The 17,997-nt window shown below is 44.7% G+C and overlaps 1 protein-coding gene across 1 annotated transcript in view; it reads left to right on the forward strand.

Moving 5' to 3' along the window:
* sema6cb (semaphorin 6Cb) overlaps nucleotides 1-15,229 on the forward strand; it is a 111,646-nt gene extending 96,417 nt beyond the window's left edge. The window contains exons 17-18 of the mRNA XM_029451084.1: nucleotides 589-744; nucleotides 11,230-15,229. Of these exons, the coding sequence (XP_029306944.1) occupies nucleotides 589-744; nucleotides 11,230-12,557 (1,484 nt within the window). The 3' untranslated portion in view covers nucleotides 12,558-15,229. The remainder of the gene's footprint in view (nucleotides 1-588; nucleotides 745-11,229) is intronic.
* Nucleotides 15,230-17,997: the final 2,768 nt, after the last annotated feature.

Consider the following 17,997-nt stretch of genomic DNA (forward strand, 5'->3'; position numbering starts at 1 on the left):
CCAGCGTGCATCTCGGCATATGCTTGAAATTATTCCAAATGCAGCCGTCATAACGTAAAATAAGATGGAGAGCCGGGATGAAATGATTACGGAGTATATTAATGCAAAAGTGAAGTTTGGAAACTGAAGGCCATCAATCATTCTCTCAAATCATGATGTTAACTTTCACTAAGTCTCTTCTGACAAACATCCAGATGGCTGTGTGATGATGTCTAAAGAGAATGTGCTAATGATATATTTCTTTTAAATTCATACGAGTTGTTTGTGACTTGGATAACATCAGCACAGCACGAAACGGAGCGTCGTCGATATGTCATTGAATATGTTTGGAGAGATCGAATGTGGGTGTTAAGCAGCCGCTCTGTGCTCTGCAGCGCTCGACGTGTCTGTGAGGACGTGATGGATGAACTCATCCTGTGCTCATCGTGCTCACGGTCATCACGGGGGCTTTATGTTAACGGGTGGCGGGAGGACTCACCCTCATTTCTCTGAAGTTGATTTTCAGGCTGATTCACATTTCACTAATCACTCACTCTGTTGCCCCCCCCCCCCCCTTCCTCCTCCTCCTCCCCTTCGTTACAACCACAGGGAAGACCACACCCACAAGCGCCAGCACAACCCATCATGGGGCGGCATTCCCAAAGGAGGCAGGTGACCCTGAAAGAGGTACAGGTCCTGATGGCCCTCCCCCCGTGGGGGAACAAGGGTCACCTGACTCGGAGCCAATCAGTGTGGAGATGGAGGGTAAGGGGGAGGGATGTGTGTCCTCAGTGAACCTGCAGGGGATTGCACTGCTGGGCCCTGAACGCCTCATTGTACGCTTCTAACCAGACTCTCCACTAACAAAACAAAGAATCATGTTTCACTCTGGTAGAACAGAACGCATGCTGCACTGCATCCAGTCATCCGACCCCCACCTCAAAGATCTGACGTCAACATGACAGTTTAAATTACTTTTACATCTTCCATCCAAACTTGCAGCTTTCAAAAAATGAATTTTCTTTGCCATTTCGGATGCTTTTGAATAGTTGATGAGAAAACAAGTGGAGGAAGTCGCTCCTGATGATATGCATGTCAATAAGTGTAAATGTTCTCCCAGGGTGAAAGAACACTTTCATTAGCTCACTAACGCTTAACTCACGAGTCAAACAATCCCTTAGTGAACGGCAGACGGCATTACTAATTGATTTTCTTGATCTATACGCTTCATTGGTCTCGGCGTTGCCTGACGTGATGCATCATTTCCCGGCAGCTTCACTTCCTGCTTCCTCTGACTCACAGCCCCGTGTGGTTAGAGCGACGGGATGAATGAGAAATGTTCCATATCGCCGAAATCCACCGCGCACATGTTCACTAAACGGGGGGGAAAAGGGGGTTTGGATCGGGCGTGAAGAATATTAAGGGATGAGAAAGATTTTTAACGACGTGTAATAAATACTGCACTGGCTCTAATTAACTCCTCAAGCCAAGTCTAAACACCACCGCTCCCTCACGGCCTCATCTTTTATTTATCTCGTCCGCACGCACTAATATCACCTGGATGTTTACCACAGAGCTAGCCTCTCTCTCTCGCTTCATGACCATTCATTTAGAATATCTATTCCCATTGGAGGGAACGCTGTAAAACAACCAAATCTCTCGTCTCGTCTCGAGTATTTGAACCTTTCTTGATTTTAACAAACTCAAACAACCGTTCTCCACAAAAAAAGCAAATGTCTTCCAGCCCAGAGGATGGAGGCGCACTGCTGCATGGACGTGCAGAAAGGGTTAAAAGCCTTTTATTATATTAATGGTGACGTGAAACGTGAAGCACGTGTGACGACTTGTGCAGCAACATTCGGCTCCTTCGCTCATTATATATTCATAATATATGGATTTTCTTTAAAGCTATTATGTCGTAAACATTACTGTGTAAGTTCTTACCTCAGCTTTCCAACGTTTCCCTTCTTCATATCCGCTGCCCTCAGAGAACCTGTAAGTTACACCAGACTTACCCTAATAAATGACATGACCTATAAAACTCCAACCAGTTCTTGAATATTTAATCTTGATCTTTATGGGCTCGAGTCTCATTATTTCTTACATTTTTTATTTGACAGTCCGCACTCATCCTGATTGATATAACCATGCCAGGAAGTGCAACGCAAAGTCTCCGTGACCCTCAATTGATGGAGACGAGACGAGAGAAAGTTTGGGGGGTTCATCTGGAACGTTTTCCGGCACGTTCAGGAAGACGATACGGTTAGTTTGGATGTGATTCAGGGGAGGACAAAGCGGCATGAAGCGGGTTTTGTCCTCTCGTCGCTGCTTTATGGCACAGGCACCGTGTCAGAAGTCCATAAATCCTCAGCGAGGGAAAGAAGCTTCCATTGACGCAGACGGACTCTGTGGCTGCAATGATGAGCTACTCAGGCTCAAATGAGAAAAGCCCATAACAAATAAATAACCAGCAGGGGTCTGAGCCAGGGAGTCGGACAACAGGGGGGGGGGGGGGGAGAGAGGGGGAGTGGGATGTAATAGAAACAGCAACCCAATCTATTTCAGCCAGAGACTGTGACGCTGCCGGTTCAATCAGAGGAGCAGGGCGGGCGGGTTGATAAGGAAGGAGAGAAGCCAGGGTGGAAGTAACGGCATCACAGTTTCAAGAGGGCCTCCAATCTGCCCGTCCATGTGTCAGCACATATCTGCTCTTCTGTCTCCGCCGTCTGCAGCTGCGCCACAAATCTCCCAGCAGACGAGCGAACACAGATCTGTAGAGAGAGAGAGAGAGAGAGAGAGAGAGAGAACACACGTTAACGAAACACCACAGTTAAATAAGATGCACGTGTATCCAAGGCGAACATACAGACAGACCTGTAGATTTAAGACTTAAGTCACAACCACAGACTGTTTATTAGACTACGGTTTTGAAGCCTCGAGTTCGGCATTTTCGCCGTCGCCATCTTGGTTTTTTGGAACCAGAAGTGAAACGAGACCGAACGCTGAACAAGTTTAAGGCTCTTCTGCATCGACTTCACCTTCACCCTGTCTGCTTTGGATGCACGTCGGCCATGTTGTCTTCCGCTTCATGCTCCTCTGAGGGAACACAGTTGCATCTTAATCAACACGGCGCTCTGCACTCCATATAAAGTCTCAAGCTGTACACGTGGAGCTATGACCCGTAGTGCGTCTGGGCTTTAAGTTTATTTCCTTTGTCCAAAGTGCCGAACTTAATTACATTAATTGTGTATTTGTTCGTGAGTGCATAAAGTGTCTGAGCCGAGCTGCGTTCAACACGCGCGGTGACAAAGTGTCGACCTGAAAGACTTCAGACTCGACCTGCACTTTCCCTCCAGCTTAGAAAAAGCTCTTCTCAAAAAGTGGTAGCAGCAGTTAGCTCCCAAACTAGCATCAGGCTCCTAACCAGCAAGCGTTGATGTAAGGTTGCAGCCACGAGACACTAAAGGCCTCTCAGCAGACATTTGGACCTGTCAAAGCAGGAGAAGCCCAGGTGGTTCTAATAACATTAACGGCGGCTAATGTGACAGTGAGACTGCATGAATAATGCCAAGACCATCAAACGGAGGCAGCTAAAGGGAATTCAGCCATCATTGATTTTATTATATACACCTGTGCTTTTCCTGCTGTGACGTGTCAAAATGTCTTCGGAAGGAGAAAAGCCCGTTAACAGCAGACATTGTTAGGAAGCTGACTAAATGATACGGTTAGCAGTTATCTGCCTGTTCTCTTTGGAGAGCCGGGTGTGAGGTATGGAAATGTTAAAACACTCGTTACGGGTTAGAGTTTGTTAAATCATATATACTTTAAACATCTATAGCAGGGGGGTCAAACTCATGTTAGCTCAGGAGCCACATGCAGCACAATTTGATCTCAAGTGGGCCGGACCAGTGACATCATAATAACCTGTAAATAACTTCAAATGTTTCCAAACGTTTCAGTGCAAAACGAAGAAAACGTTCACATTTAATGAACTATCTTTTTACAAAACATTCTGAACAACCTGAAGTTTGTTAAGAAAAGAAGTTGCAATTTCAACAACAGTGTCAGTTTATCATTTACACGTGTGTGTTACAACGTACAGATCAGTGTGTCTACAAAGACACAACACATGTTGTCTCAGGTATCTGGAACAGGATTTTACTTTATGATCAAAACAACACATTTTTACACTTTGCAAAGTCGTCCCGCCGACCGGATTGGACCCTCTGGCGGGCCGGTTTTGGCCCGCGGGCCGCATGTTTGACACCCCTGATCTAAACACTAAATGCACAGGAGCACAAAGGGTCGTCATCTGAACCTCGTCCTTCTTACAAACATGCTTGTACACTGGAAGATTGTGTTGAGTAGCTTTTCTGCAGTCCTGCTGACAAACAAATGAAAAGCGTAACCTCCATGGGCGAGGTAATTAAACACTAAAATGATCCTTTAAAACACCGTCAGTGACCCAGGGACTACTTTTACCTTTATGTGACAGTTGAGACTGTTCAGTAAACATCTCTTAAAGAAGTAAACCCTCTCACCCATTTCATCCATAAACGTCAGTAAAATATAAAATCCATAAGCGATAAAGTAAAAAGGCGATCCCTCTCTCAACACTAAAAGCCCTGATACTCCTCACCACATCTTTTTGTTTTATGGAGCTCAGTTATGGACGGATAAAAGCCTCAGACGTGTGTCGTTGAACTACATTATGTAACACCAGGGAAGAATAAAACCTGTTGACCAGCTGCTGTGTACAGTCAGGTCGCACTGGAGCTGCTTCTGGCAGGGGAACGTCCACCCCTCCATCGTGTGTGTGTGTGTGTGTGTGTGTGTGTGTGTGTGTGTGTGTGTGTGTGTGTGTGTGTGTGTGTGTGTGTGTGTGTGTGTGTGTGTGTGTGTGTGTGTGTGTGTGTGTGTGTGTGTGTGTGTGTGTGTGTGTGGCTCCTGGTTGCAGACCTCTGGTTTGTTTTCTCCCCCTCTATTGTTTCCCGTGACTCGTGCACATTTCGATGAACTAGCGTCAGTTTGGACTAAAAAGCCAGGCGAGCAGCTAATTCAGCTGACGAGCTCGACGGCACGATAATAGAATCAAGTGCAGCGTTTTCAGACTCATTAAAACGCTGCAGGAGGAGAGCGGGGAGTGAACTCGGGCTGAACCTTTCCATGAAGAGGAGCTGGCGTCCTGGGGGGGGGACATCGATGCCAGTTGGTTTTCTAAAGAGTTATTTATACTTCTGAAGACCATGGCAACAGACACCGCCTGTATCATCCAGTCACTGATAGAGCTCCGACTGTGTCCCCTCTAACCACCGTCACAGTTCCTGCTCCGCAGAGCCCTCGTTCCTCCTCGCTGTATTTGTTAGGATTAATATTTGAATGTCTCCCTCCTTAAAATAACTCCTCAATTATAACCTTTGCAAGGAACCGAGCAAAAATAATACATAATGATAAAGTGACATTTAGCACGGCCATCTTCATTTTGATCTCAACTACACACCTGCAAAGTCTGTCACACACACACACACACTGAGTGACACACACACGCTCACAAGGTGAAAACAGTATCAGCATCGCGGCTGGTAATAATCAACACCATCGACCACAATGCAGCAGAGTTACTGAAGTGACTTCAACACATTTCTTCCATTTAAGCAATCTTCTTTTTTTAAATGAGTTACTTTTTTCAAACAGTAGACATCGTTTGAAGTTGGACATTAAAATATTAAATATATTTTAGATCTCTGAGGGCCAGGTTGAGGCAGCGTATCCAGAAAATGTCCATTAAGACGGTTAAATTTAACTGCCGGCTGTCGAATTTCCTTCACGTTGACCCGGCTGCTCTTCCATGATTCATCCCACGTCAGCCCATGATCTGCTCACACCCCCACATTTACTTCACTTTTTGAAAAGTTACTGCCAATTTGGACTCCCTGAGTCATAGTCCTAGTGTAATGGCACTCATTAAAGGTCACTCAGAACTAGGCCATTTTCCCCTCCGCTCAGCAACACCAGCACTTTATGACGATTTCTAAGTGACATCATGTTTTACTACAGAAACACACACTGCACTGTGCTGTGAAGAAGAAACCTTAAAGGCATCACACACAGCAAATACTTCACTTTCCATAACTGGCACTTTTAATGGCTCTTTCTTTCATATCGGCTGTTGAAGCGTCGCTGCGAATCCTCGGGGCCCGCAGTGATCAAATCCCCCACGCAGCTGACCCGGCTCCTTGCCCTAACCCCTTACCCTTTAATCTGTCTCACCCCTCTGGGGAACATTTCTCCCATTTTACCTGCCTGTTCTCCTTTTGTTCTTTTCTTTGTTCAGTTGGACTAACCCTTTAGCTGTACCTGCCTCCTTTGTTGAATTCTCTCTCACTGACCCCTCCGTCTTTCCGGTTTTACAGCCGATGGCTGAAAGTGTGCGCAGGTGTTTGAGTGGACCTGCGAGCAGTTTCTCCATCTCTTAAAGCAGCAGTTCACTCCAAAGACGCTCGACGAAAGATGTGGATTTTAGAAGTTTATATGTGTTACTTGTGAGGTACTAGAAGTGTCCACTTTCCTCACCTTTTAATGTGCGTTCTTTATTTATTGCCAGTTATGGAGCTAGAACGGCACCAAGATGAATATTTAACACCATATCTGCGAAAACTGACTTTGGTGTGGACTGTCTCTTTAAGTTTGTTGGTAAAGACAAGATTCTCCCAGTGTCTCCCCCCCATGTGAATCCTCACGGCACCAGTTGGATGTTGGCATTGGAACCATTTTGCTTTACCAGCCACTGAATGGCAAATTAACTCTTAAGTTTCTGATGCAACCGCATGTACACAACTAAAGGACATAACTCGGTGCATGTGCTCTGCCTGATTTAATAATTGTGATAAGGTTATCAGATGCCACTTTTTAAAGGGTCGGTTTACCCAAATTACAAAACAGCATATTGTAACCCTGGTGATATTTAATGTAGATGCTCTGATGTGAGAAGTGATATGTGCTTTTGTGATTTGGAAGAGCCAGCCCTTTAATCAACCTAACTAAATGTATACTGCTGCTTAAAAACTTGACTTTCCCTTTTTAAAGCACAGGTGTAAATATTGAAGGACTTCATACAGACAGTGCTGCTGATTGCCAGATGCCACAGCACGCCTAGTTTACCAGTATTCAATCAAAGGTGTAATGAAATCTATGCTCCGGATGCATCGGCACACCTGGAATGAAATGCAGTGCTCATTACCACTACTTTGAATTGGAAGGAATCTGTTATAATACACCATATCACCTCCGCTTGTGTGCATATATTAAACTGCATCCAATTGGCTGAGCACTGAGGTGGAATATTATGCAAATTCCTAATAACAAGTGTACATGATTGAATTCCCTCAGTCAACAGCCAGAACCGTGTGTGTGTGTGTGTGTGTGTGTGTGTGTGTGTGTGTGTGTGTCAGAGTTCTGCTTTTTACCTGGTTTTGAAAAAGGAAAATGATTCATTTGTTCCTTTAACCACAGGGTGTCTTTCAAGAGTTAAATTGTTATTTTTAGTGTGGAAGAACAAACTCGAGCAGGAGTAGAGAGGGGGGGGGGGGGTAATACTTGTCTGTGCAACCTGGGGCCTTTTTCTCTCGTCGGCTTCTCGTTGGGATGGAGTAGCCATTAGAACAATTACATGCACTTGTAAGCTTGCACTGTAATTAGGGCTATTTTAGAACTGTCTTCACGTGATGCACTAGAGTAGAACACACGCCGTTCTCCAGGTTACAGAGTATTTAATCGCACCCTTGAGGAAAAGCCTGATGCAGAAAAGTGCAACAAAAAGTTTTAGATTTTTTTTTTCATATCTGACCTTGAAAGTGTCGTCTGAATTAAAAGCTGCCGTTCTTTCTCGGCAATATTTGAACTGAAAGATTTTGTAGATGTTTTAATGCGCTGCAAAGGATGCAGAAAGAATTCTTTCACAATGGAGCGAGCGTGACACTTCAAAGTGTTCACATTACCGGTTAATTGGTATCATGGAAAAGATAAAGATGTTACTTAATCCCTCACATGGAGAAGTTCTCTCTTCCATTGTAATTTGTTCATCACCTGCAGGAAAGAACACACTTTACACATTACAGACCTTTACTTTATTTCCATTATGCAAAAAAACATGGTAGTTAGTGAGACACGTCACCGGCAGTGCTGTGTGAAAGCTGACTGTTTACATAACCTGCCGCGTCGTCTATTTTTAACAATATATCCATATTGTTGAATTCACAGCGTGCTTCTCTTCTACGGCGCTGTAGTGAGAGGGTTGTTCTCCAACCATCTCACAGCCGCCTCAGAGCACCGCGCTTCAAACCCCAGCAGAGTTGACGGTCTGTCACTCACCCCGTCACGTCTGCCTGTCTCTCCCTCTACCTCTCTCCCCGTCATCCTGCTCTTTAGAATCTGCTCCTCGTGCATACGTTCATTCGTTCTCGCCTCCTTTTTTAATTTATTTTTAGCTCTCCGGCTTTCATCTCCACTCTCTTCCTTTGCTCTTGCTCCCCAGTCTCTTGGATCTTTTGAGTCCTCTCACATTCACTCACCTCCTCATTGCCAGTTTGTCACTAAGGTTGAATTTCATCCCTTCATCTTTCTCTGCCACCTTCCCTCTCTCCCATTCCCTCCCTTGCCTCCACTCATGCGGCCCATCTGTCTCTTTACCTTTTGGCAGACTTGGGTATCTCTATATTAAGCCTTCGCTGAGCCGAGACCATGTAGAGTCGACACAGAAATATAATGTGACGCTGTTTGAGAGGAACACAGACTCTGCAGCTCTGTAAACATTGAAGGGAAGTTGTGAAATGAGCATAAAGCATCATTAATTATCGCCTCTACTTGAGGTGACAATGTCCCCCATAAACCACCTTGTGTAAAATTTGAAACAAAATATTTCGAACCCTTTGAACCCTTAGCAGTGCAAAGAAAGTCGGTGTGTACAGTTGGTCAGCACCTCCTGTGCACCACCTAGCCGCTGGCCTGGCTGTCTGTATGATTCACAGGGTATTAATTTCACTGTGACCGGTGGCACCATATGTGCCACATAGCCAGTGATTGAGTCATCCGGCCTGCTCATGAAACATGTTGTGACAGGACGTTCGTAGGCTCTGGATTTGTTTACCTCAGCTGCAAGCGTCACCCCCTGTCGCGCCACTTGACTCATACCCCTCAACCAGGAGGAAGCCCTCAATAGGCCTGTAGGGAGGGAGGGAGAGAGGAAGGGAGGGAGGGAGGGGAGTCACAGCCCAGAGGGAGCAGGTACCAGGGAGCCGCAGGGATGACAGGAGGCAGAAACACAGTGGGATGAGAGCAGGCTTTCACTGCTCATTACAAAAGCTGCACACCGGGACACTGATCAGATATAACCACAAACTTAGACCCACAAAGAACTTGTTGGCGGCCTCTGTAATGAGGCCAAAAAAAAATTGTCCAAGATTAAAAGAAGATGTATTAACAGGCTCACTGCAGCATCACTTTTGATTGCCTCCCCCACTGGGATTGCTATTATGATGTATGACTTTTTAATGTGGTCATAAGTCGAGGCAATCGTAAGAATAAATGGCTCAAAATTAAGTATTTTTAATTGGAAGCTCTATTCAAAGCGTTATTTCCAGAAAGATTATAGTGCACCACGGTATCACGGTATCTCCGTCTCTGAAGGGAAGGTGGTAACAAAGCACCCCTCGAAAATGAATGTAGTGATACATGACGATGAGATAATAAGCCTCTACCAGCACACCTGCTCAAAAGTCTCCTTCTAGATAATGAGGAGTGAGAAGAAGTTTCACAGGAACTCATGACTTAAATATTAAACTCCTTTTTTAAATTGTTGGCAAGTAACAGAAGAGATAAACCCTATTTAACTCTAATCTTGCAGCATCCTACCCCGCAATAATATTCTGTCAAATAAAAGCTGACAGGAGGTAAATGACCTGTCTTTGCACATCATGCATTGTGTAGTCACAGAAGTGGCAGGTGTAGTACCTTTAATGTTCCTGGATTCTAACTGTCCTCGCCAAAAACACACTACAATTAGTATCTTAATTGACCATATCAGGATATATATATATGTATATCACAATTTAAAATAATACTCTATACCCATCTCCCACGTCTCAACTCGTTCAGATATGAATATCGGTGATTTCTTCATCAGAATTTCCTCCAGCCTTCATTCTGCCAAGTCTGGGTCACTTAATTCCGAGAAAAGATTCAAATTTGCTCTAATTCAGGCCTAATTATTTCACTGATCTCCCTTATACTCATCCACCAATCACTATCCTCCTAATCATCATCATTCTGAACATCTCATAAACTATCATCAAGCCTAATTTAGATATCATCATTTTCCATTTTCCTTCCTCAACGAAGCTTTCATTAGCGGTTGAGTTTAGCTTGTTTGGAGCACCTGCATTTTCTCCCTCCTCAGTGCAGCTCAGCCATCCCCCTCCTCAGACTAATCAGTTTCACAGAAACTGTCATTAAGGGGGGGGGCAAGGGTCTGACACCACAGATGGCAGCAGCCTCTTGCAAATGAGCTCTGATTACGAGAGGTGGCAGGTTTCACTCCTGTTTATCATCGTTGCCTTTCACGCCATTAGGCATACACAGTGCCAGGGTCACATCATCCAAGGACATTTACACGGTAGATTTACCTCGGCAAGTAACCTTGTGTTTTTCTTGCACAGTTTGTCCTCTCGGCTTCATTTTGAAAGAATTTGACAACCTCGTTTGAGTCTGTTGTTGGCAAAGGCGGCACACTTGGTGAGTTGTTGGATAGACCTGTTATTTTTGGCTCCTTCATCATACCAGGTGCTCTCGCCCCTGATCCTCACATTGGAAAGCAGAGTCTGTGAAAATGACATCAGGTTCCTGCTGCTGTGCTCCCATCAATATTTAAAGCTCTTACTCATTTCAGAGTTGATTTCTCAGTGACTGGGGAGCTCTTGGCCTCTGTCAGTCTGAGGGGGAAGCACAGGTCCTAGAAAGAAAGGCTGTATTGATCTAGTAACAGTGGAAGGAAAGGATGCCAAGAGCTTGGTTCAAACACCTTTCCCATGCCGTTTCCCACATAGTGAAGCCCCTGCAAACACAGCCTGTCTGTCCCAGCTGCTACTTGACCTATACTAGCTCTTGAAAATGTGTGCGTGTCTTTTTTTCCCTTCTAACTCAGTAAGAAAAGCTCTAACTGAGGTATCTTTTTCTCCATTTCTTTCTGTTTTGAAGGTGTGAGGCGGCCGCCAGAGCTGGAGAAGACCAATCATAGTGTCCATTATACTCTCCTGATCGCTTGTGTTTTGGTGGCCTTCGTCCTTGGCGCCTTCCTCTCTGGCTTCCTGGTCTCCTGCTACTGTAACCACACGGGCCACAAGACCAAGAAGCTGTCGAAAGATCCTGAGGCCCCGATCCCGCACGCCCTGTCCCTCCGCAGCCTGGCCAAGCTCAATGGCCTCCTGGACAGTCAGAGTAAGGACGACAAGCTGGAGGTGTCCTCTCCAAAGATCTACAACTCGTTCTTCGCCAACAGCAAAGAACATCATCCACCAAGGAGAAACGGCCATCACGCAATGACAATGGGAGACCTGGTCCACCCCCAACACCACCACCACCTCCACCACTCCTCAGAGCTTTCCGGTCTGCCTACACCAGACTCAACCCCAGAACTGCCCATCAAGAGCATGAAAGCCTTCAAGAACCAGTGGGAGAAGAACCAGAATTGCAACAATGCCAAGGAACCAAAGTCCCACAACACTGGCTCCAGGCCCAGCTCAGCCCTGCTTCACCAGCAGGTCTTCCCGTACTCCCATGGCCTGTCCAATGGGCAGCCACTCATCGGAGGTCACCTCCATCCAGAAGAACGCAAAATCCACAATGTTGAACGTGTGCTATCTCAGCAACCCTACCCTGGTTACTCCCAGAAGGTGATGGAGGTAACCTCACTGGATGAGCTCCTGAAGCACATCCATGAGGCAAGCAGCAGCAAGAACTCCCAGTTAATGAGCCCGTCGGGTCTGATGGCCTGCGGTGGCGGCGCTCAGCTAGCATTCGCCAACCGCATCCAACCTCAGATTCCTGAGACAGAATCCGCCCCCTACTACAGCTCATCCACTTTACCTCGAGACAGCCTCACCCGACGTATGGATGTTCCTCCGGACATTCCCTCACACCACCAGTCCACCTTGGAGAGGAGGCACTCCTCCCAGAGGCACTCGCTGATTGCTGCAGCCACCAAGATGCCAAATGGAGTCGGAGGGGGAGGAGGAGGAATGATACCTCGCCAGCACAGCTTCAGCCAACGAAACTGTGGGCCCCACCAGCCGCCTCCGCTCCTGGCACGGATGAACTCAACGGGCAGCGCCTGCGAGGTTCACTACCCCCTCATTCCCAATGGGTACCTGACACGCCAGCACAGCTACAATGGAGAGCAGCCGGAGGTCCAACACAGGGGCGCTATCGTCCGCCGGGCCTCCTCTCTCAAACCCGACGTCCCTCCCAAGCCCCTGTTCATACCTGCCACGTCCCCCGTTAACCAACAGGGAAAGTTCAACTACTGAGGAGATACACTCCTGGACTAGAGAGGGAGTCTCCCTCATTGTGTCTTCTTAAAGGAACTTCCCTTTGAAGCAATGCAGTGGGTTCAAGGTTGCAGACCTTCACAAGAAAACCAATTGTGTGGCAGCCAGTGTCACTGTAGACGAAAGCCTCAACCAAACTTGTTTTTCCCTCTTCTTTTTGTCCAACGAATATCTTTGTACCATATTGGTATTGCTCAGCTTCTTGCTTATTATAGAACCGCTGACTCAGGTGACGTGACGTCACCTCCTTATATTAGGCTGCCAATGTCCTCAGTGTGGATTACAATGCAACTTAGTTTTTGGACGTGTTGATGTCAGAAGAACTTTACACATCAGTCATCTGGAAGACTTAAAAGCCGGAGGCTCCTGCGATGCTTAGATTCATGCTTTTGCTTAACCTTTTCTGATGTAGTGTTGGTAACCAGTCCCCACCCGCCCCACCCTCGAATGTGTTTATATTATGCATGTGTGTGTATATATATGTGTGTTTATATCCACACCGTATATGTATACATATACATATGCAGTATATGTAACCTGTGGTGAAAAGTCAGCGAATTCCCCTGAAAGTAGTTATGTCTTTGCCTTACTATACTCTTTCATCTTTGGGCATATCAAACGATCCCCCCCCCACCCTCTGAGAAAGATCTTAGGGACACCAAATCATGCACTTCATCGATACATTGTCAGTTGGCTGAACACTGAACCAAATTTGTTCGTGTTTAGAGAAAGAAAATACTTCAACAAAGCAGCTATACTCGTCTTTTTTCTTTTCCCGTCCCAGCAGATGTCAGAAGTGACGTAATCGGGTCCATCTAAGTTCCTCGAGAACGTTTCTATAACACTGGTGCTCCACATATCTAGTGGGTCTAACATCCTCTGAAATGGAAATAAACTAAACTGAACACTGAAATATTTTGGACCCAAAGAGGACAAGACAAAAATACCATCTGACAATATGAGTATGAAAACAAAACATAGAATGGACTGCAGTTATTATAATTATTAACTCTGTGGCTATTGGTTGTAAATAAAGGAATAATTACTAGCCAAACTTTAACTGTATGTGTAAATGTGTGCCTTATTTAATAATAGTGTGTGACATGGGGGTAGGGGTTAATGCAAGGGGCTCAGATGGCTATGCTACAGTATATTGTAGGTGTTTCATTTTCTATGGTCGTCAGTATGTGTCATACGGTATCTATTGTATATTTGAAGAGTTTCATTCCAGAATGAGATGTCTGTTCTGTTAACTGCAATTATGATTGTAACACTCACTAATGAATCATAGCTTGTGTTATATATAGTATATTGAGCCCTTTTTTATTTACAATTATCTGTTATTTTGAGAAGTATTAAACACCAGATACATATATTTCAAGATGGATACAGTGTTTTGGAATGAAACCCTTCATTTCTCTTTGTTTTGGTTTGATCTTTTTTTTTTATCCCAAAAGTGGGGGCAAAGCAAGTACCCACAGCCTGAGACTGCAGACACTCAGGTTTGACTGCCTCCGTATTATGTCACTTTCCACTGGGTGTCACTTTCCTTATAGGTGCCATTGTTCACTTTTGTTTTCTTTTAGCAGTAGCATTAGCATCGCTTTGGGTTTCTAAAGGAGCAGCTCACAGTTCCTCTTAAGTTATCTCCTACAGATGTGCAGCCATTGTAGAAATCAAAGAAGACTGATGGAGCAAACATGTGGCATTTGGTCCAACGCTCATTCAGAGGAAAGAAAAAACAAACTAGACATTAAATTGCAGACAAAAAAGAAAACTAACGAGTGCAGGATAACTGAGTCTGGACTCCTACAATGGTTCCCGCTGTAGCTTTTGACTTGCCTGTGTCAACTTCAACAATGTAGAAAGCAAACCAGAGTGGAGATTTAGGAATGATGTGGCAACATGGAGAAGTGCAATGAACTCTGATCCGACGAGCTGTGATTGTGTGTCGGATCGATACAATGGTGGAGCCGGTTCCCAGGTGGCCACGCCGCCAAACCTCCACTGAGGGTTCCCTCCTCGGGGAAGATGATGCCAGTCTGCTCTGCCTCAGAGATATCGCGACTCTCCGCTGGTGCACTTTTCACCACTTTGGCCACAGTTGACTGGAGCTGTGGTCAACTCTGAAAACAGCACTACGTTATTTACTGTATCTGAAAGTGGGGGTTTTTATTGATTTTGAAATTTCCCAGCACTCGTTTGACCCAATTTAAAGTTTACTCCTCCAACTCCAGTAAATGAAGGAAAATACGTCCGACCACATCGTTTGTCAAAGGCGGGGGGGAAAAAAGTAGATTTGGATATTAACGGGCAGCAGAGCATTAAATAGCTTTCCAACAACATATACAAAACATCCAACTTGATTTAAGGTCGTGATGTTTCATAAGAGGAATTGTGGCAGCTACAGTGTGTTTTTGTTTATCTGCCGGTGACAGATTGTAAGGGAGAGGCTCTCCTCTGAAAGCTCTCAGTATTTGATTTGGTGTAAATACATTCTATCTGGGCGGGGTCTCATTGATTCAGTATTATGGTTTTCTTTTTCTGTTTGATTTCCGGGCTATGCCTCTTGAATTACTATGAATTTGGTCTCACAGAATACCATTGTATGTCTCTTATACTAGGAATAAAATGAAAATATGATGCAAGTGTCTCACTGGTGAATGTGTTTCAATATGAATGATGTCAGATGAACACGACAACTGTATAATCAAAGTCAACACCTTGTTAGATTGTTGAGTACAGTTTGTATCGTCAGGCGTTAGTGTCTGTCCTCCACCGAGGACGTTATGTCTTCTGTTTGTTCAGAACCGCTGATTTTAAATCTTGATGCAGAGCCAGAAATTATTAGGAATCCTGCAACATTTTGTAAAATACATCACTTATCACAAAATCTCACGGGGAGTTGCATGAAAAGATTAGTATTAATTCAATCTGAGAGAGATCCAAAAAGTGTTTAGCCTAGCTGGTACAGTGGGGGGGGGCGGCACAGCACGACACCAATTACATCTGCACACGTCTTCAGAGGGGAAGCAATGAGCCCGGCATGAGGTGCAGAAGACACACACAGTCCAAACGCCACTAAAAGGTGAGTTGTACTGTGTGCTTTATTGGATGTATTCAAGCGTTCCTTCATTTATTTAAGAGTTTGACAAAGTGCAGCACAAACATCTATATTACCATCACTTTGCCATCATGTGCCTGTTTCATGCACATTTTGGAATTGTGCATTTGTTTTTTAAACTCCATGTCACGGTACCTTCTTCTACTGGAGGCAAAGTATTTGTGTCATTTCCAAAACATGTTCTATTACTGAAATATTGGTAACAAGAACTATTACATTCAGAGACCGTGTTTAATTGTGCCCTTAAAAATGTAATTATTACAATGAATTGCTTTGGCTGTAACTTTCATTTAGAGTCTTCGTCACAGCAGGTCAGCTCGACATCCCAAACTTTGACAATTTGGCAATTCAACATAGAAGAAGGATGATTCAGATGATGAATCCATAAACATTGGGCTTAACTGGAGTTAAAGTTCCTGCACAACTTTGCAAATTACATCTTTTTTTCAAAGTTGTGTGGAAATAATTATGAGGGAAATAATGAGCCTGTATAATAAGTCATATATCATTTAAAGATCGAGCAGCGTTGTCCACTATTGGACAGGTGTTTCTGTTATTTTGTCCGCCCACTATACAACAGGTTGTCAAAGATGGCCACATAGTTCCCGTGCACATAATGTTCATTATGTCACACGTGAATAAAGAGAAAACTCCTCGTTCTCCTCACACGTTCCCTCTGTTCACATGTTTATTCTAACTTCGTGCATCGAGGGATCTCGTGTAGCTTTAAAACGTTGTGCTTTCAGGCTTTAATGTCTCTGGACTCGAGTTAAAGGAGCTCTTCCAGGTTTGACGAGGATTCTGAGGAAGTCAGAGGGGCTCAAAAGCAGTTAAATTGTTGGACTGAGTTTCGGTAAAATTCATATTTCCATCCTTCTACCACAGAACGAACTGTGGTGTTTTCACCAGCCTGAACAAAACGAGCTCGGGAGTGTTTAAAAGAGTAAATCTGAATTTAACTGCCGAGTTGCACTGCCTGATAGACTCCCCGCAGGCTGTTATATAAGAGACAATAAACAGTCATGGTGTGAAGGCCCCCCTACAGCGAGTAAACAGGAGGTGCAGGGTCGTGTTGAGAGACGTGTGTGTGTGTGTGTGTGTGTGTGTGTGTGCGCGCAGCGTGCATGTCTGCTGAACGCTGTGTATGTGAGTGTTTGGTTCAGGGTTAGTCATTCTAACACTGTCCATAAGACTTTAGAGTTCACACAATTTAAGGGAGCGCAGGTTTATGAGAATCTTGGACTGTTTGTTTATAAGAAAACAGTTGTGATGCATTTTTTGCACATCATCTGACAATACTGTGAGCATCAACAACATTCCTGAAAATACCTGCGAGGTTCAAGATAAATGAGAAAGAAATGTGTTTCTATCATTTGTGGTTGAAGCGACCCTGAACTGTAAGAAACATGTTTCAGGGAGAGACGAGCGGAGACGCTGCTGAAACCAGAGAGCGTATAAAATAGGTTCACATATTTCCAATCATCCTCAGATTGTGTCTCCAGCTGAACTCTCCGACGCTTCCTCCTGTCTGAGGGAACGTTTGTGCAGTTTGATTATAAATGTAAAGAGCCTGCAGCAGCAACCAAATGGAGCCACCAGAGCTGCTTTACTGCCAATTGAAGGAAGTTAGTGAGCCACACTTTACTGTAATGCGCCTCGATTTGATGTCTTGTCCTCCTGTAAATGCATTACTGCTGAGGTGTTCTTGGAGAAAGCTATTTGGGCATTCAAGCAAAATGATGTTTTCCTCCTGATATATACAGTTGAAGGGACTCAGATTGGTGGAGAGATTGACCTTTTAGCCGGAACAGTTCTCCTAATGAGGTGCTATCGATTAGTTTATGCAATTATCCTTCCCGCAGTCCATTATATAATTGTGTGTGTGTGTGTGTGTGTGTGTGTGTGTGTGTGTGGTTCACGAGGTGACTGAGAGATGGAGGTGTTGGAGGTTGAAGCCGGGCTGAATAATGCCAGCGATTAGTCTTCGCATAATTATTGTATTGCAATAAAACAGCGGTCGAGTTCTGCACGTTTCCGTTCACACGAGTGTTGCTGCAAATAAGCTTCTGCTGAAGTCATTATTTACCTCTTGTCAATACGCCCGGTCACTGCACAAGGAAATGTCACTTTGCTGCCGTGTTGCTTAAGTAACTTGTTTAATTAAAGTAGAAGCAAATCAATAACCGCTGCATGCTTTGTGCAACATGTCGAGCTGCTCGCTGTTGATTGATGCTTGACAGCTGGTTTGATTAAAGGAATGGTGAGTAAGGTTTGATCAAATCCAAAACGTTTACA

The sequence above is a fragment of the Cottoperca gobio genome, chromosome 16, assembly GCF_900634415.1.
Source record: "Cottoperca gobio chromosome 16, fCotGob3.1, whole genome shotgun sequence".
NCBI classification, from domain to species: Eukaryota; Metazoa; Chordata; class Actinopteri; order Perciformes; family Bovichtidae; genus Cottoperca; species Cottoperca gobio.